Source organism: Protopterus annectens, chromosome 1.part2, assembly GCF_019279795.1.
Source record: "Protopterus annectens isolate FY-2018-M chromosome 1.part2, PAN1.0, whole genome shotgun sequence".
In the NCBI taxonomy this organism is placed as follows: Eukaryota; Metazoa; Chordata; order Ceratodontiformes; family Protopteridae; genus Protopterus; species Protopterus annectens.
The window spans coordinates 1,224,394,348-1,224,415,243 of record NC_056727.1 but is presented as its reverse complement, the minus strand read 5'-3'; the positions used below and the strand labels follow the sequence as shown (position 1 = coordinate 1,224,415,243).

The 20,896-nt window shown below is 43.8% G+C and overlaps 1 protein-coding gene across 1 annotated transcript in view; it reads left to right on the top strand.

Moving 5' to 3' along the window:
* The window catches only part of LTV1 (LTV1 ribosome biogenesis factor), a 388,845-nt gene that overhangs the window by 114,535 nt on the left and 253,414 nt on the right, over nucleotides 1-20,896 (top strand). Inside the window, exon 4 of the mRNA XM_044060085.1 lies at nucleotides 15,580-15,667. Within this exon, the coding sequence (XP_043916020.1) occupies nucleotides 15,580-15,667 (88 nt within the window). The remainder of the gene's footprint in view (nucleotides 1-15,579; nucleotides 15,668-20,896) is intronic.

Genomic DNA, 20,896 nt, shown 5'->3' with positions numbered 1-20,896 from the left:
TGTTCTGTTGTCCTCATTAAAGATCTGACACTATTGAGCATGTCCTCATTTGCTCTGTTTAACCTCACTAACAGGTTTCCAGCTTTTTCCCATCACACTTTGTGTTCATCTTATTTCTTTTTTTCAGACGTCTGTAGTACTATTTGCTAGTCTTCATGAGGCTTTTTTAGAGCTGCAGCCAAGGGTGTTGTGAAAACTATTATGTACATCAATTGCTTCTTTTCTTCTGTGTTTGCCCTGAACACTTTAAAACTCATATAATCATTTTCTGAATTACTTGTCTTTGTGAAAGCCAAAAAAGTAGCAAGTTGAACAGTGCACACCAGACATCCCTGGTCCAATCAAGGTCTCAATGTGACCTGTGGGATGTCCAGAGATTCCCAGGTAAGCTGAGAGAGAATAACTTCCAGTGTTTCCCTTGGTCTGCCATGGAATATCCACCCAGTAAGCAGTGGCTAGCACACCTCCTGTGGGAGATTCTTATGAGACATTCTTAAAAGACTCTCAAACCAAATCAGCTTACTCCTGTCAACACAAAGGAGCAATGGCTGCATTCCAAGATCTTCCCAGAGTGTCATGCTTCACACTGCATCATTGAGAGTGATCCCAGTTATCCTGTGAGAGAACCTTATTTCTGCTTCTTGTAGGTGTGATCTCATTCTTTCATTCAGAACCCAAAGCTCATGGCCATAGCTGAGGGACAGGGATGTACAATGACACAAGTAAAACTGAGATCTTCAGTGTCTCTTCTCTAGACTCGCTGGTGAAGATGTCCACATGGTGCTCAAAGTCCGTTTCTCCACCTGCATAGTATATTTTACCATCACCAGCAGAGAGCAGTTCTTTGGGGGGAGAGAGAGGACCAATGTTCTTTGATTTTGGAGGTGCTGGTTTTCATCCCTTCTACTTCACAATCAGTAGTGGCTTACTCCTTTGAATGTTGATCATTCACATAAGGCTAGGAGGACAGTATAATCTGCAAACAGAGATCCAGCCCTCATGTCCCTATATTGAATACTTTGTGTGACTTGCTGTTCTCTCTGTGAAAATCGCAAGGGGAGATGAGAATAGCCGCATCCTTGGTGGTGTCCTGTGCTCATTTTAAATTTCCTCAACATAACATGAGTACAGACACCATCTCTCACTCCTCAAATACAGTAGTTGAATGACATGCAGCAGAGGCTGTGGATCCCAGTAATGTAACACTTCCCAGAATACATTTTGGGCTACACAGTCTTGTGCCTTTTTCATGTCCACAAATCAATTTAGACAGTATTGTCAATTGTCCGTGATCCCTTCAGTAGTATGCAAGAACAAAAGAGTTGATCTGCCATTTCACAGCCAGGAATGGAATTCATATTGCTTCTCTGTAATAAGAAGCTTGATGGTTAGATGAAGTCTCTCTTCAAAGGAGATTAGAGTTTGATACCTATATAAGTGGGGCATGCATTTCTGCCTACCTTGTTGAAAGACCACCTTTTCATTTTCAGTCCAGAAGCTGTCTTAGCCTTTCACATAGCATTGAAATGTCTTGCTAACCATAACATTTCAGCAGTGTCCAGCTCCTTCATTATTTCCGAACTGATCTCATTCTTGTCCATTCTACAGCCTTGCCACAGTGGGTATGTAATCTCTGCAGGGAACTTGCCTACTGAAGTGTGTTGATTTTTCTACCATCTGTATTTGACACTACTTCCTCAGAGGAACACGTTAGCCTGATTATGGAGATATTCAGAATTGTCTCTTTCAAACTTTATTCCAACCCTGATTCTTTCAGTCTCCAGATTCCCCACCAGCAGGTTGCATTATTTTGCAAATAACTAAAAGAAGAATTTCCATTATACCTTTCTGCCCTTTACGCTTATTGCCTGATTCGCCAGTACTTTCACGAAGAATGAATAGGCTTTGCTCTTCTCCCTGGATGTGTTTGCTGCTAACCAGTACCTCAAACCCAGAAAGAATTGTATATTCTTTTCTTCCTGTAGGTGTGACATGACTCTTCTGTGAAAATTGTATGCTTTTCCCTTTCTTCAGTCCATCTTGCTTGAATCTGCTAAGTAGTGCTTCATATCAAGACTGAATAGGCTCTGGACTAACGTCAGCTTGCATAGTACCACTTTTATATTACTATACTTTTTGGTAATGCTTTCTTTCAGTAATAAACTGGATTTCTGGTTTTGTTCTAAAGCTTCTACAGGTCTCTTGATGTTGCTTCCAATTTCCATGTCTTGAAGCAGGCCATATAGGAAGAACTACTTGCAGTCAGACTTTATATTAAAACAAAACAGTGTAAGAAACTTCTCTGTGTGGAAGATTTTCAGTCCATATATTTCTAGTTAATCACTGTATATTAATCAGATCAGACAATAGTAGTAGAAGTAGCGAACGTAAACTCGTCTTAAGTCAAAACAAAACAAAAAGTAATAATAGAAAATATATAATTGTACAGCATTACTAAGTATTCATATGCTCCAAGAAGGGTTTGACCATGACGTCACTTGGTGTACTGACCACGATTTCAAGCTCCGTGGCAAAAACTACTGTGTAGTTTAATTTGGGAAACACTACTGTCCAAATGCATACCACATAAATGCACAACATAACCTCTTAAAATTGACAATCGTTAAAGAGATTTAGGTACCCGTACTGACAACATGGTTGTCAAAGAAGAGCTTGCTATCAGTCCTAGCTTGAAAATCACTACACTTCACTAAGCTAATTACCAAAGGAACATTCCCAAATTTAAGTCATACAGAATTCCAGTATGTTTTTCCTATTTTTAGGCTCATCATATAATTGTCCCATGAGGCATGTGGCTATCCTGACGTGTTGCTCAACTTGAAAGGTGTCTCTGATTCCTAACTTAAAAAAAAAAAAAAAAAACAAAACTACAAAACCAAGCTCCTTGATCTACCTGAATAAATTAAAAGCCCTTGTCATTTTACTCAGTGTCATATAGGCAGCTGTGCGAGTGCCCTTTGTTAATCCTTTCAGAGAACCTGTTCTGTTAGGCTTCCTCCACCTTCATAAAACTATTAGTACTGTAAGTACCCACTCCAAAGATCAATGTCTTCATTGTAATGTAAGTAAGACCTGCTGGTGTTATGTCTGACCCCAGTGTATCCCCAGCCTGTGGAATAGGTTTCCCTTGTATGTCAAAATAAGTGATATGTTAGCCTCCTTTAAAACCATCCTTGATTGGATGGGTATTCACTACAACACTCCTGGGGTATATAGTACTATGGCTGTAGTTAACTGAGACAACTATTTACAAGCTTGCTGTTGTGCACAGGATGGACTGCTGAATGGTTTCCCAGACTGCTTGCCTGCTGGGCAACCTGTGGGTCTGTGTTAGTTTTTTGTTGCCACTTGAGATTCTTTTTGGCAGGTTACCATCTTAGGAAGACTCCTGATATTTGCTGTAACCTGTAATGTACTCATTGTAACATTCTGTGTTAATGAGAGACCTTCTATTGTGGATGCAGCTGTAATGGTGTAAGGGAAGAACAGTAGATGAGATGTTTGGTTCTGTTAGCTTCATAAAGGAGTGAACTGTTTACTGCTTGTTACCATTTTTAGAGTACAGAGTACAGTAAACTCTCGGTTAACCGGCACCCATGGGGTTGGTAGATGCCGAATAACTGTAAATGTTCTTCTGTTGCAGTCATCACATTTAGGTTATCTGCCTGCAGGTAGCTTTCAGCTGGCCTGAATACCAGAGTCTTGGATTCCTGCGCTGGATGCTGTCTCTTCTTCCATGACATCAGGTCGTCAGGGGTATAAAACATGCAGCCGACGCCATTACATCCGGCTTTCTTGCCGTGCGGTGCCCGAAGCAGAAGCAGTTCTCAAGTGCCAGTCGGACGACTCCTGAAATTTTCGTTTTCGAGTTTTAGAACCGAAGTCTTCAAAAAAAAGATAAGTACCCCGTTTGGGATCTTTTTTCTTGCTCCAACCGATGTCAGTAAAAGTTAACAATTGTCTTACCTGTGGAAAGCAAATAAGATTTTCATTCGTACTGCATTCCCTGCTTAGGCCCAGACCATGACGTACCTCGCTGTCAGTTTTGTGCTTTGTTCAACCCCCGGACTATTTGTCGTTGGGCTATCTTTGCAGCAAATTATTTTGGTACTCTTTATCAGTACTCCGAAATGGCTTTGTTAAGCCATCCGACTACTGATCTTCTGAAAAAATGTAAAGATAAAGACAGAGGCAGACCGCATAGGTACAAAACTGCCGATGACCCTACCGTTAAGCTAGTCTACAGTCTGCCGGTACTCAGTGAGGCACTTTTGCAGCCCCTGATACCCACTACTTCAGATTTGTAGGCCTCTACTGAGACCCATTCGGAGTCCTGTATGCTGCGAGATGCTTCTTTGACTATGGAACCTGCGGATGTCTCTGCCTTGGATGGGTCCAGAGCTGCTGTGTATGCACCGGCTTCTGAGGGTGTATTCAGGCCTACAAACTTGCATTTTAAACCAATGCCATCTTCTTCATCCAGGCCTAAAACTCGCACCATGCCTAGAAAACTGACGTCCAAACCGCATGCTCAGGCCCATATGCCTAAAAAACAAATGCTTAGAATGGCTGAAGACCTTATTACCTTAATTAGGGGAAGCCAGCCTTCCCCCTCTGAGACCTAGAACTGATTTTCCTTCTGATCAGGAATCTGATATTTCTGTTCCTTCTGATTACCAGGATTTGCCCTTGTCTACCTATGAGGATTCTGATGCAGAGGATTCCATTCCCTCTGCTTCCCCTCCAGAAGATTTTTCTTTTGGTGAAACCTTGCACATTCTCTTAGGGAGCATTTCCGCTGGGAAAGCCAGGATTACTCTGACTCCAAAAAGAGGCTTAGGGAATTCTTACTCCTTCCTCAACACAGGCCTTTAGCTATCCCTCCTGTTCTGGACATTGTAGATTATGCTATCTTGGAATCTAGCCTTTCCCCAGGCACTTTACCTCCAGCTCCCAGAAAACCTGACCGGTATTAAGAGTACCTGACTCTCACAGGTTCCTCTTCAAGAATCCTACTGCGGATCCAGAGAGCATTTCCCAAGGACCAAAAGGCATTAAGGCTACTGCTACCAAAAATCCTACCCCTTTTGATAGAGATTCTAGAGCCTTAGACAGATGGGGTAAGAAGGTATACACTTCTGCTACTTTGGCCATTAGGGCTTTAAATTTCCAGTTTCATATGTTAAAGTACCAGCAGCATATTATGGGGCTACTTAAACAGAAAATGTTGATTCCTGACTGTGCTGAACACAAAGAATTGCAGGATTTAATGCATTCTGCAGAACAAGTTGGTAAACATACTTTGCAGTGTGGTTTTAATTCTTTAGAAGCATCTTGCAGGGCTGATGTCACTGGGTCTGTACTTTAGAAGTCATGCTTGGCTTAAGGAGCAAAACTTGCCAGATTATGTTAAAGCTAAATTACTGGATGCTCCCTTAAACCAAGATCGCCTGTTTGGCAACAGAGCAGAAAAAGTCCTCAAAAGGATGGAGGAAAAAGCTAAATCTGTGCAAAATGTTAAAGATTTCCTGCAAGTACAGCCTCCCAGATTTAGTAGATATTGGCCTTCAAAGAATTGGTCCTTTCCAGTCCCTTCCAGGCCCTCTCAGTCCAAACCCAGGAACAGCAGACCACCTAGGTTACAGTCTTAGACTGCGCACAGGCCTAAGCAGTGGGGGGCTTCCACTTCCAAAGCAGGGAACAGTAAACCCCCATGGAAAAATGGAACAATGACTTAACCTTAACCCTCCCAAGTCCTGCTCACCTGCCTGCTCCCTTAGGAAGAAAGCTAGTCTTCCATGCATAAAAATAGGAACTCATTACCCAGGACAAATGGATTTTGAATATAGTTTCCCAAAGATACAGATTCCACTTCCACACTCTACCATCCCCAAACGGTTGGCCAGACCTACCCCCAAATCAGTGGGAGGAGGCCCAACAGCAGGTTCTTTCTCTTCTAAGTGTCAGGACTATTCCACCTGTCCCAGCAGAACAAAGGGGACAAGGTTTTTATTCAAGACTTTTCCTGGTGCCCAGTAAAGACAGCTCCTGGCATCCTATCCTGGCTCTCTCTATTCTAAACACCTTTCTGGTAATCCCAAAATTCAAAATGCTAACACTTCAGCAGCTTCTTCCTATGCTAGGCAAAGATGCCTGGTTGGTAACCTTAAACTTAAAGAAGTTTACCTGCACATTCCAACAAGGGAATCTTGCAGGAAATACCTACGCTTCAGGGCAGACTGCATGCACTATCAGTTCTCTGCACTTCCCTTTGGCTTATCTACTGCACCCAGGATATTCGCAAAGTGTCTAGCTCCAGCCATTGCATTTTGCAGGCAGAGAAATATTCAAATATACACGTACCTGGATGATTGTCTAATTCAGGCAGAAAGCCAGGACTTGCTATTACAATATCTGGCATTTGTAAAGAAACTTCTAACCTCTCCGGGGTACACCATAAACAAAAAGAAATCTCACCTAGTACCCTCCCAACAGATTGTATTCCTGGGAGCAAGCTTGAACACAACTTCCCAGATGGCTTTCCTCACTCTGGAGAAACAAGTTCATTTGACAACCTACTTTAAACTATTGGCCACAAAACTCCAGCTATCTGCAAGGAAAATTCTGCAAGCCCTGGCGTTTATGGCCTCTTGCATTCTAATTCCATATGCAAGACTGCATATGAGGAAACTACAATGGTATCTAAAAAGCCTATGGTGTCAACATTCTCAGGACCTTGAATCAATGATTCCTATCATTCCTTGTATAAAGACAGAGTTCCTTTGGTGGGCAGAGACCTGCTACCATAACAAGGGGCTCCCTTTCACTCTACCCCCTGCCACCCAAACCCTAACAGACGCATCAGGCTATGCATGGGGGGCTCACTTGGCAGGGCAGTGCATTCAGGGCAAATGGAACCCGGGACAGATGCACCTGCATGTCAACCATAAAGAAATGTTAGCTGTACAGAATTCCCTGACAGCCTTCAAAGACCGCATTCTTCTAGGACAACTATTAGTAAAGACAGATAACACCACAGTTATGTGGTACATAAGCAAGCAGGGGGGAACCCACTCGTACCCTCTCTGCAGACTAGCCATGGCTCTGTGAAACACAGCCTTGAGCTACCAAGTGCACCTACAAGCTCAATTCCTGCCATGCAAGCTAAATTCATTGGCAGACTTGAGCAAAAATCTCATGGACCCACACGAATGGAAACTGGAACCAAAAATATTCAACCTCTTGAGGAACAAATGGGGGACACCAGAGGTAGACCCGTTTGCCTCTCCTCAGAACTACCAATTGGACAAATTCTGCACAAGGACTCCCCACAGTCAAGCTTGGAAAGTGGATACCCTGTCCTTTACCTGGGAAAGCCACTCTGTTTATGCCTTTCCCCCTCTGCCTCTCCTCTCGAAGGCTCTGCTAAAGATCAAACAGGACAAGCCAAGGACAATACTGATTGCACCAGACTGGCCACGCCAGCACTGGTACCCCCTCTTGTGTAGTATGACACTGCTGGAACCATGACACCTGGCTCAGACCCCTTCCCTGCTGTCCCAGCAGGTAGGCCAGATTCTGCACCCTCAGCTTCAAACCCTGAACCTTGCAGCTTGGCTAATTCCTTGAGCTCTCCAATAGCATCCCTCAGTAAGCACGTGCTAGATGTCATTCTGGAGGCAAGGAGGCCTAGTGCTAGAAATTCCTATGCTGAAAAGTGGAAAAGATACTGTTCCTGGAGCCAGACTCAGGGGATGGGCACAACGGTGCCCAGCTTACCTCATATTCTTCAGTACTTAACAGAAATGCTCCACAAGGGCCTATCCTTCTTTTCAATTAAAATTCATCCCACTGCCATTTCAGCTCATTATAATACTGAGCCACCCCTGTTCTCAGATCCTCTGCTAAAACAATTCCTTAGAGGGCCAAAAATTTAAGCCCCCCCCCCCCCCCCAGGAGAGCCCCTACTCCAGTCTGGGACCTTAATTTTGTATTGGAAAAGCTCACTCTCTGCTGTTGCAGCTAGCTCAAATGGAAGGAGTTTAAATTCCTTTCTTGGAAAACAGCATTCCTTCTATCCATCACTTCAGCAAGAAGAGTGTCTGAATTACAGGCCCTCATGGCAGTGGAACCCTTCATTATCTTCCATGCAGACAGGGTTTCCCTCAGGACCAATCCTTCCTTTATTCCCAGAGTGGTGACTAGTGTGGCCCTAAATTAGCCCATTCACTTACCTACTTTTTTCCCTAATCCATAAAACAAAAGAGAATGAATACTGCATTCTCTGGACGTGCACAGACAACTTATTTTATTTAGACAGGACTAAGCCTCTCAGAAAATCTGAACAGCTGCTAGATGGCTTTGCTGCAGGGGCAGAGGGGAAGGCCATTTCAAAGCAAACCATTTCCAAATGGATAGCCTATTGCATTCATTTCTGCTACAAGCACCATGGAAAACCTATCCCACAGGGGATAAGTATTCCACCAGGGCTGCATCTACCTCTGTAGCCTTTCTCAGAGGAGTCCCTGCCAGGGACATATTAGAAGCTGCTACCTGGAGCTCTGTACATACCTTTACCAAGCATTACCACATGCCTCTTTTTCTAAATCCAGAGCTGGTTTTGCCACTGCAGTCTTGCAGGGCTTAATAGCTGGCCCTAATGCTCTCTAACTTCCTCCTCCCTTCCTTAGCTTTGGGAATCAATCCAAATGTGATGACTGCAACAGTGAAACACCAAGAACATCGTACAGATGTTCTTCATCTCACATTGCTGCAGTCCTTACACTTGGGTAGTCCGCTGTCCTCGGTCGGCCCGAATATCAAAGTATATGACGCCGGGTCAAGGCGCATTAGACTGACATCAGGACGCCAGGGTACAAATGCGCATGACCGACGTCATATCCTCAGTCTTTTTTGCCGCATGGTCCGATGCAGAAGCAGCGTTGCAAGTGCTGGTTGGCGTTCTGAAATTTTTCGAATTCGGAGTTTCAGACCGAGTCAAAGTTGGCTAAGTACCCCGTTGGGAATATTTTAGTTTTTCTTGCCTCAGTGGTTTACCGGATGTCAGAAAAAGTGAATAACTGTATTTCTTGTGGGAAACAGATACCGCATAGAGATTATCATACTTTGTGTATTCCTTGTTTAGGGCCTGAGCACGACGTTGTGGGGTGTCGCTTTTGTGCTAGATTCAATAAGCACTATTAAGAGAAGGTTAGATTGTGCCAGGTTAGTCTTCGGAAGCGGTGCAACTATAATATGCCGCCGGATGCTCCGACGCTTCTTCAAGAAGCGCAAGGACAAAGCAGCTAAGCCTAGGTAAGAAGAACCGCCCGGACACCGGTCCTTTAGAGGTGTCGGTGGAGCCGGGGTTCCACCGGAGGTTTCTCTGGAGTCCCAGGGGGAGACTTTGTTATTGCAGGATGTGGCCTCTCAGGAGGCAGGTCAGGCTGAAGGGGCCTCTCAGGTTACTGTACTCCCTTCTCTTCCTAGGGTGGTAGGCCCTCTCCTTCTGTTGCCAAGGCTTCTCCCAGAGGCAGGCCAGGTTTAGCTTCAGTTGGTGTCACCCCTAGTTCTTCAGGTTCTGTGCCCAAGAAGCATATGCTTAAAATGGCAGAAGATTTGATTACTTTGATTAGAGGTTCTTTGCCCCCTCCTGATAAGAGACCTAGGGTGGATCCTGAGTTGGGGAGTTTTGAGCAGGCTTCGGATGTTTCAGAGTCTTCGGCTGAAGACTTGCAGGAGTATTCTCCTTATTCTGATTCTGATGTGGATGATTCTACTCCTTCTGCTTCTCCTCCTGAAGATTTTTCTTTTTCAGAGACTCTTCATTCCATGAGGGAGCATTTTAAGTGGGAAGGTCAGGACTTCTCTGATTCCAGAAAAAGGCTTAGGGAATTTTTGTTTTTACCCCAGCATAGGCCTTTGGCTATACCCCCTGTTATGGACGTTGTGGAAGATGTGTTTGCAGAGGCTTCTCTTAATCCTGATTCTTTGCCTCCTGCTCCTGTTAAGCCGGATAGGTATTATAGGGTGCCTGAAGCTCATAAGTATCTTTTTAAGAGTCCTAGGGCGGACCCAGAAACTGTTAGTCAGGGGCCTAAGGGTGTTAAGGCTTCTGTTGTTAAAAATCCGGTTCCTCCAGATAAAGAGGCCAGGGCTTTGGATAGATGGGGAAAGAAAGTCTATACTTCTTCCACCCTAGCTATGAGGGCTTTGAATTGCCAGTTTCACATGTTGAAATACCAAAACTATCTACTATCTCAATTGAAGTCTAAGGTAGATGCTCTGGAAGGTATTGAGTGTAAAGAGTTACAAGATTTAGTACATGTTTCTGAACAGGTGGGTAAGCATTCTTTGCAATATGGTTTTGATGCTGTACAGGCCTCATCTAGGGTGGCTGCTACTGGGTCAGTTCTTCGCAGGCACGCCTGGCTGAGGGATCAGAATTTGTCTGACCATGTTAAGACAAGGATTTTAGATGCTCCTTTACAATCTGATGTGTTGTTTGGTTCACCTGTTGAGGCAGTCTTAAAGAAAATGGAAGACAAGGCTAAGTCTATGCAGACTGTTAAAGATTTTTTGCAGGTGCAGCCTCCGAGGTTTAGTAGAAATTGGCCTACCAAGGGGTGGACGTATCCTTCTTTTGAGTCCCAGTCTAGAGGTAGATCTAGACGTGGTAGGGGCAGAGCTCAGGGCTCTTTCAGGCCTAGAACAGGGAGTTCACCTGCACAGGGGTCAGTCCTTTCAGAAACAGACCCAATGACCTACCTTTTCAGCTGCCAGAGCCTTCTCGTCTGGCAGCACCTTTGGGAGGAAGATTGGCACTTTTCAAGGAAAATTGGAGTTTAATTACCCAGGACAGATGGGTATTGGATATCATTCACCGAGGTTACAGGTTTTATTTCCATACCTTGCCTCCTTTCAAAGGCATGCCAGACTTTCCTCCTCAGCAAAGAATAGAGGCTCACAAACAAATTTCTCTGTTACTTCAAATAGGGGCCATACAGCCGGTACCTATGCCAGAAGTGGGCCTAGGATTTTATTCTCGCCTGTTCCTAGTACCAAAGAAAGGGAACACGTGGAGACCAATTTTGGATTTATCTATCCTCAACACTTATCTGGACATTCCCAAGTTCAAAATGTTGACGTTACAACAGCTTTTACCTCTGCTGGGCAAAGATCATTGGATGGTAACTTTGGATCTCAAGGAGGCTTACCTTCATGTTCCTATCAGACTGAGTTGCAGAAAGTATCTGCTGGCTGGGACTTCTCATTATCAGTTCTCTGCATTGCCCTTTGGCTTATCTACTGCCCAGAGTGTTCACGAAAGTTCTGGCTCCAGTGATAGCTTTCTTCAGGCTAAAAGGGATACAGATCTATCCTTATTTGGACGATTGCCTGATTCTGGCTCAAGGAAGGGACGAGCTTCTTCATCATTTGGAATATGTGATAGCAGTGCTAAGATGCCTGGGGTATTCTGTGAAATAAAGTCCAGTCTAGTACCCTCTCAGGACATGTGCTTTCTGGGTGTAAGACTGAATACAGCATCCCAGATGGCCTATTTGACCCCGGACAAACAAAAGAATCTTTCCCTTTTCTTTCATCAATTGTCTCATCAGTCCAGGCTGACTGCAAGGACAGTCCTTCAAGCCTTGGGGTTCATGGCATCTTGTATTCTGGTGCTTCCCAATGCCAAACTGCATATGAGGAAGCTACAATGGTATCTCAAAAACGTATGGACACAGCACTGCCAGGATCTAGACACTGTCATTCAAATAATACCTTGCATTCAAAAGGAATTTTTGTGGTGGGCTCAGGAATGTCACCTAAACAAGGGACTCTCTGTGACGCGACCAGAGGGAAGTCAGATTCTAACGACAGATGCCTCAGACAAAGCTTGGGGAGCTCATTTAAATGGAAAGTGGATACAAGACAAGTGGCCTGCCAGACTACAACATCTACATATCAACTTGAAGGAGATGTTAGCAGTCCAGTTTGCATTAATAGCTTTCAAGGATTTACTTCTTCCAGGGCAGGTGTTGATTCTAACAGACAACACAACTGTCATGTGGTACATCAACAAGCAAGGGGGAACACATTCTTATCCTCTATGCAGGCAAGCAATGATTTTGTGGGAGACTGCTCTCAGTTTACAGATTCATCTTCAGGCAAGGTTTCTGCCGGGAGCACAGAACTCCTTAGCAGATGTGTTGAGCAGAAGAATTATGGATCCCCACGAGTGGAAATTGGATCCTCATGTATTTCAGAAATTGACAGTGTCATGGGGAACTCCAGACATAGATCTGTTCGCTTCTCCACTAAACCACCAGCTGCCAAAGTTTTGCACGAAAAGGTTTCATCCCACAGCTTGGAAAGTGGATGCTCTTTCTTTCAATTGGAGCAATCTTCATGTGTATGCCTTTCCACCTCTGCCTCTCCTCCCAAAGGTACTTCTAAAGGTCAGACAGGACAAGCCAAGGATGATTTTAATAGCTCCAGATTGGCCTCGACAGCACTGGTACCCATTACTGAGAAGTCTGGCACGGAGCCTCCATGGCCTTTGCCTTCGATTCCACACCTGTTGTCTCAGGAGGACAGTCATTTACTCAATGTCAAGCTTCACTCTCTTCACCTAACAGCCTGGCATATTCTGTTTTGAACCATAGAAGGTCTCAACTTCCACAGCAAGTTTTGAATGTTATTTTGGAAGCTAGAAGGCCTAGTACAAGGAAAGTGTACGCAGATAAATGGAAGAGATTTTTATGTTGGAGTGCTAAGGATTTTGATGTTTCTGAGCCTAATTTAGGTATGGCTCTTCAATATCTTACTGAGTTACTGGACAAAGGTTTGTCCTTCTCTTCTATTAAGGTTCATGCTGCAGAAATTTCGGCTCACTATGATTGTGACCCACCATTGTTTTCTCATCCTTTGTTCAAGCAATTTCTTAGAGGGGCAAAGAATATAAGACCCCTAATGAGAGCTCCTACTCCTGCTTGGGACCTCAATTTTGTGTAGGAGAAACTCACTCTACAACCTTTTGAGCCTGCAGCTACTGCTGAGATGAAATATTTATCATGGAAGACTGCTTTTGTTGGCCATTACCTCTGCAAGAAGGGTTTCTGAATTGCAGGCCCTTATGGCAGTTGAGCCTTTCTTAATTTTCCATAAGGATAGGGTATCTTTATTACTAATCCTTCCTTTATGCCTAAAGTGGTTTCTAGTGTGGCTTTAAACCAAACTATTCATTTGCCTACTTTTATGCAAATCCCCAAAATAAAGGGGAAAAGATTTTGCACACTTTAGATGTACACAGGCAGTCATGCTATTATTTGAGCAGGACTAAAGGGTTCAGGCAGTCTCAGCAGTTATTTGTTTCTTTTGCTTTGAGTTCTCAGGGCAGGCCTGTGTCAAAACAAACTATTTCTAAGTGGATTGGGTTTTGCATTGCTTTCTGTTATTCCCATCATGGTAAGGAGATTCCAGCTGGGATTAGGCCTCATTCCACTAGGGCTACTGCCACTTGACAGCTTTTTAAGGGGTGGCAACTAAGGATATTTTGGAGGCAGCTACTTGGAGTTCAGTGCATACTTTCTCTAAGCATTATCACCTTCCACTTTACTCTAAATCTAGGGCTGGTTTTGCCACTGCTATTTTACAGGGCATTTTGGCAGCTCCTGCTGCTTTATAGTTTTGCCATCCTCCCTTACCTCTGCTTTGGGATTCTACCCAAGTGTAAGGACTGCAGCAATGTGAGATGAAGAACATAGCACAGCTTTGTACCTACCATAAATGTAGATGTTCAAGATCCACATTGCTGCAGTCCAATTCCTCCCTCCTTCCCTCTGTTTTTAGAGGCGGTTGTGTGGGGTGGGTTGTAAATATTGTATTTATTGTATATATTGTACATAGTGTTAGTGCAGGGTGGTGGCTTGGTGGTTTGCTGTCTTTTGGTTTTGACCTTTCTTTTAGGGTCTTCTGACATCTAGGGCAAGAAAAGACTGAGGATATGACGTCGGTCATGCGCATTTGTACCCTGACGTCCTGATGTCAGTCTAATGTGCCTTGACCGACGTCAGCCTTATACTTTGATATTCGGGCCGACCGAGGACAGCGGACTACCCAAGTGTAAGGACTGCAGCAATGTGGATCTTCGAACATCTACATTTATGGTAGGTACAAAACTGTACTTTGTGTACACTTACCATAAATGTAGATGTTAGAGTGTATTCACTGTTGCAATCCTGGTTACCCTCTCTCCAGCCCCCTGACTTCTGTTGGCTCTACCTTTCCTTCTTGTTTGGTATATTTAAGTTTTCTGGTATATTTGCTTTTTGATGGAGGTACCATAACATATAATTGCTTCCCATTGTGGGGGCACCTGACATCTGGGGCAAAAAAAACTGATGTAATGGCATCGGCTGCATGTTTTATACCCCTGATGACCTGACGTCATGAAAGAAGAGCGAGCATCCGACGCAGGAATCCAAGACCATCTACATTTATGGTAAGTGTACACAACTGTACTTTTCTGGTTGCTTGAGAGTTACCATTAAAAATAGGCCTGACTAGTACTGTACCATGTACTATTTGTTTGGTTTGACTTGTTCTCAGGTTGGGGAGAGAGGGAATTTATTCCTAGCTTCCTTTTTAAAACTCTAAAAGTCTAAACACGTGTAAGGTACGTTTCTGATTGGAGAAACAGAAAATGCAACACATGAAAATTGTACTGTATTTCTTCAATTTTGTTTTGCCGGTTGTTTGAGAGTGCTGGTTGCTTGAGTTAACTGAGAGTTTACTGAATATCAATTTTACCAGAAGGGTTAACATTTGTACATTGTGATTGCTGATTTTTTAGAGTCACTTTTCAGTTTTATTGGCCAGTTATGTAGTCCTCCACATAATTTGTGTATGAACATAGAATGCATAATTATGAATATGCAATTTTCTACTGAGATGTAGCCTGTGCAGTGAAAACGTAAAGCTTTGAACCCTGTTAACCTGACTCAGCAGTGTTATCTGCTGAGGTGTAGCCTCCAGCTGGGGACACAACACCTGACATTTGGACGGTGCACACTTGTGACAAGTCATTCAGGAATGTAGCCAGAAGTCTTTCGTTGTTACCTCAGCAGCTTACCCAGTTCCCCTTTTTGAGCAATCGGACAACCCTTTGTTATATAATGCATGTGTCTGCATTGTGTGTGACCGAGAAATGCTAATATAAAATTTAAGTTGAAGCAGCAATACTGTAATGTACGCTTGACAGTGTAGTCTTATTGGATCAGTAGTAACATTAATGCATTAGCCATCTCCCAGTACACACGTTACCTTCTGTGTTGATTGATTTTTATGTTTGAAGATGCGAGACTTTGTGACTTATTTGTGCAAATGCAATCTCTTAAAGTTAAATTGTACTTGGTTGCTTTTATTTTGTATGCAGGGCTATTGATCCTGTATACATCACAGCAGAGTTTGTCCACAGTTCTGTATGTTTCTCATAGTCAGAATGAGACTGAATGTTATTGTGCTGAAAGTGACATGGAATTCTCATTTTTTTTAAAGGCACCTGTTTTAAATCTACCATCTTCAGTGTTTGCATCGGAGTTTGAGGAAGAAGTTGGCTTACTAAACAAAGCTGCTCCTGTCCGAGGTAAAACCTTTCTTTTGGTAACTGTAGTTATGTACTGAATACAGGAAAGGGAGCAGTAAGTATTTTTCATACTTTCCTTTCCTTTTTGGTCTTCAGTATAAAGTGTGGCATAAATATTTAAAGTGAGCGAGTCTGAGTAAACAAATATTTTGAACTGGAAATTGGCATTGGTCAGAAATGAAATTATTTAAAGGCCTTTACCTGAAGAGGGATACTTTCAAGTGTACTGCTGCTAGAAATATTGTCTTCCTAGTCCTAGGACATGGTTGACATGGTGAGTAATAATGTGTGATATGTTTAAAATTACATATCAAATCATTGCAATGTTGCTACTTAACCTTTATGACCTTTAGATTACAGCCTGAGAGGTCCTCTACAGATTAAATAGCAATATTAAACTGGTTTAACTTGCAATGTTTTTAAATAGCTGCTTTTTCCTTATTAAATATAACAAGGAATGATTCTAGGTTTTTAAAGCTTCTGTTTGATTTGGCAGTTTTGTTTATGTGAGATGTGATTATTAACAATATGATGGCATCATGTGCAACTTGTGAACAAAAGAATGGCATCTAGGTCCAAGGACGTCATTTGTTCCACTATATTCGGCATTCATCAGACCTGTCATCGAGTATAGTGCCTCCTTTGGAGTGCCTCCTTTTGTATGTACCTAACCAGGCACATCCAACAGCTGGAATGCACACAGAGATTCCTCACTAAAAGTATACAGGAGGTAAGTGATGTGTCCTGTGCAGACCACGTCAAGGTCCTATTTGTGTATCGTCTCCTACAGGTTGTTGAGGGGAGATCTATGCCTTGTCCATAAGTGGAACCCTTCATTATCTTCCATGCAGACAGGGTTTCCCTCAGGACCAATCCTTCCTTTATTCCCAGAGTGGTGACTAGTGTGGCCCTAAATTAGCCCATTCACTTACCTACTTTTTTCCCTAATCCATAAAACAAAAGAGAATGAATACTGCATTCTCTGGACGTGCACAGACAACTTATTTTATTTAGACAGGACTAAGCCTCTCAGAAAATCTGAACAGCTGCTAGATGGCTTTGCTGCAGGGGCAGAGGGGAAGGCCATTTCAAAGCAAACCATTTCCAAATGGATAGCCTATTGCATTCATTTCTGCTACAAGCACCATGGAAAACCTATCCCACAGGGATAAGTATTCCACCAGGCTGCATCTACCTCTGTAGCCTTTCTCAGAGGAGTCCTGCCAGGACATATTAGAAGCTGCTACCTGGAGCTCTGTACATACCTTTACCAAGCATTACCACATGCCTCTTTTTCTAAATCCAGAGCTGGTTTTGCCACTGCAGTCTTGCAGGGCTTAATAGCTGGCCCTAATGCTCTCTAACTTCCTCCTCCCTTCCTTAGCTTTGGGAATCAATCCAAATGTGATGACTGCAACAGTGAAACACCAAGAACATCGCACAGATGTTCTTCATCTCACATTGCTGCAGTCCTTACACTTGGGTAGTCCGCTGTCCTCGGTCGGCCCGAATATCAAAGTATAAGGCTGACGTCGGTCAAGGCGCATTAGACTGACATCAGGACGTCAGGGTACAAATGCGCATGACCGACGTCATATCCTCAGTCTTTTTTGCCGCATGGTCCGATGCAGAAGCAGCGTTGCAAGTGCTGGTTGGCGTTCTGAAATTTTTAATTGAGTTTCAGACCGAGTCAAAGTTGGCTAAGTACCCGTTGGGGAATATTTTAGTTTTTCTTGCCTCAGTGGTTTACGGATGTCAGAAAAAGTGAATAACTGTATTTTGTGGGAAACAGATACCGCATAGAGATTATCATACTTTGTGTATTCCTTGTTTAGGGCCTGAGCACGGCGTTGTGGGGTGTCGCTTTTGTGCTAGATTCAATAAGCACTATTAAGAGAAGGTTAGATTGTGCCAGGTTAGTCTTCGGAAGCGTGCAACTATAATATGCCGCCGGATGCTCCGACGCGCTTCTTCGAAGAAGCAAGGACAAAGCAGCTAAGCCTAGGCAAGAAGAACCGTCCGCATCGGACGGTTCTTTAGAGGTGTCGGTGGAGCCGGGGTTCCACCGAGGTTTCTCTGGAGTCCCAGGGGGAGACTTTGTTATTGCAGGATGTGGCCTCTCAGGAGGCAGGTCAGGGTGAAGGGGCCTCTCAGGTTACTGTACTCCCTTCTTCCTAGGGTGGTAGGCCCTCCTTCTGTTGCCAAGGCTTCTCCCAGAGGCAGGCCAGGTTTAGCTTCAGTTGGTGTCACCCCTAGTTCTTCAGGTTCTGTGCCCAAGAAGCATATGCTTAAAATGGCAGAAGATTTGATTACTTTGATTAGAGGTTCTTTGCCCCTCCTGATAAGAGACCTAGGTGGATCCTGAGTTGGAGTTTTGAGCAGGCTTCGATGTTTCAGAGTCTTCGACTGAAGACTTGCAGGAGTATTCTCCTTATTCTGATTCTGATGTGGATGATTCTACTCCTTTGCTTCTCCTCCTGAAGATTTTCTTTTTCAGAGACTCTTCATTCCATGAGGAGCATTTTAAGTGGGAAGGTCAGGACTTCTCTGATTCCAGAAAAGGCTTAGGGAATTTTGTTTTTACCCCAGCATAGGCCTTTGGCTATACCCCCTGTTATGGACGTTGTGGAAGATGTGTTTGCAGAGGCTTCTCTTAATCCTGATTCTTTGCCTCCTGCTCCTGTTAAGCCGGATAGGTATTATAGGGTGCCAGAAGCTCATAAGTATCTTTTAAGAGTCCTAGGGCGACCCAGAAACTGTTAGTCAGGGGCCTAAGGGTGTTAAGGCTTCTGTTGTTAAAACGGTTCCTCCAGATAAAGAGGCCAGGGCTTTGGATAGATGGGGAAAGAAAGTCTATACTTCTTCCACCCTAGCTATGAGGGCTTTGAATTGCCAGTTTCACATGTTGAAATACCAAAACTATCTACTATCTCAATTGAAGTCTAAGGTAGATGCTCTGGCGGAAGGTATTGAGTGTAAAGAGTTACAAGATTTAGTACATGTTTCTGAACAGGTGGGTAAGCATTCTTTGCAATGTGGTTTTGATGCTGTACAGGCCTCATCTAGGGTGGCTGCTACTGGGTCAGTTCTTCGCAGGCACGCCTGGCTGAGGGATCAGAATTTGTCTGACCATGTTAAGACAAGGATTTTAGATGCTCCTTTACAATCTGATGTGTTGTTTGGTTCACCTGTTGAGGCAGTCTTAAAGAAAATGGAAGACAAGGCTAAGTCTATGCAGACTGTTAAAGATTTTTTGCAGGTGCAGCCTCCGTGGTTTAGTAGAAATTGGCCTACCAAGGGGTGGACGTATCCTTCTTTTGAGTCCCAGTCTAGAGGTAGATCTAGACGTGGTAGGGGCAGAGCTCAGGGCTCTTTCAGGCCTAGAACAGGGAGTTCACCTGCACAGGGGTCAGTCCTTTCGTAAACAGACCCAATGACCTACCTTTTCAGCTGCCAGAGCCTTCTCGTCTGGCAGCACCTTTGGGAGGAAGATTGGCACTTTTCAAGGAAAATTGGAGTTTAATTACCCAGGACAGATGGGTATTGGATATCATTCACCGAGGTTACAGGTTTTATTTCCATACCTTGCCTCCTTTCAAAGGCATGCCAGACTTTCCTCCTCAGCAAAGAATAGAGGCTCACAAACAAATTTCTCTGTTACTTCAAATAGGGGCCATACAGCCGGTACCTATGCCAGAAGTGGGCCTAGGATTTTATTCTCGCCTGTTCCTAGTACCAAAGAAAGGGAACACGTGGAGACCAATTTTGGATTTATCTATCCTCAACACTTATCTGGACATTCCCAAGTTCAAAATGTTGACGTTACAACAGCTTTTACCTCTGCTGGGCAAAGATCATTGGATGGTAACTTTGGATCTCAAGGAGGCTTACCTTCATGTTCCTATCAGACTGAGTTGCAGAAAGTATCTGCTTTCGGGCTGGGACTTCTCATTATCAGTTCTCTGCATTGCCCTTTGGCTTATCTACTGCCCAGAGTGTTCACGAAAGTTCTGGCTCCAGTGATAGCTTTCTTCAGGCTAAAAGGATACAGATCTATCCTTATTTGACGATTGCCTGATTCTGGCTCAAGGAAGGACGAGCTTCTTCATCATTTGGAATATGTGATAGCAGTGCTAAGATGCCTGGGGTATTCTGTGAACGAAATAAAGTCCAGTCTAGTACCCTCTCAGGACATGTGCTTTCTGGGTGTAAGACTGAATACAGCATCCCAGATGGCCTATTTGACCTCGGACAAACAAAAGAATCTTTCCCTTTCTTTCATCAATTGTCTCATCAGTCCAGGCTGACTGCAAGGACAGTCCTTCAAGCCTTGGGGTTCATGGCATCTTGTATTCTGGTGCTTCCCAATGCCAAACTGCATATGAGGAAGCTACAATGGTATCTCAAAAACGTATGGACACAGCACTGCCAGGATCTAGACACTGTCATTCAAATAATACCTTGCATTCAAAAGGAATTTTGTGGTGGGCTCAGGAATGTCACCTAAACAAGGGACTCTCTGTGACCCGGCCAGAGGCGAGCCAGATTCTAACGACAGATGCCTCAGACAAAGCTTGGGGAGCTCATTTAAATGGAAAGTGGATACAAGACAAGTGGCCTGCCAGACTACAACATCTACATATCAACCTGAAGGAGATGTTAGCAGTCCAGTTTGCATTAATAGCTTTCAAGGATTTACTTCTTCCAGGGCAGGTGTTGATTCTAACAGACAACACAACTGTCATGTGGTACATCAACAAGCAAGGGGAACACATTCTTATCCTCTATGCAGGCAAGCAATGATTTTGTGGGAGACTGCTCTCAGTTTACAGATTCATCTTCAGGCAAGGTTTCTGCCGGGAGCACAGAACTCCTTAGCAGATGTGTTGAGCAGAAGAATTATGGATCCCCACGAGTGGAAATTGGATCCTCATGTATTTCAGAAATTGACAGTGTCATGGGGAACTCCAGACATAGATCTGTTCGCTTCTCCACTAAACCACCAGCTGCCAAAGTTTTGCACCTAAAAGGTTTCATCCCACAGCTTGGAAAGTGGATGCTCTTTCTTTCAATTGGAGCAATCTTCATGTGTATGCCTTTCCACCTCTGCCTCTCCTCCCAAAGGTACTTCTAAAGGTCAGACAGGACAAGCCAAGGATGATTTTAATAGCTCCAGATTGGCCTCGACAGCACTGGTACCCATTACTGAGAAGTCTGGTACGGAGCCTC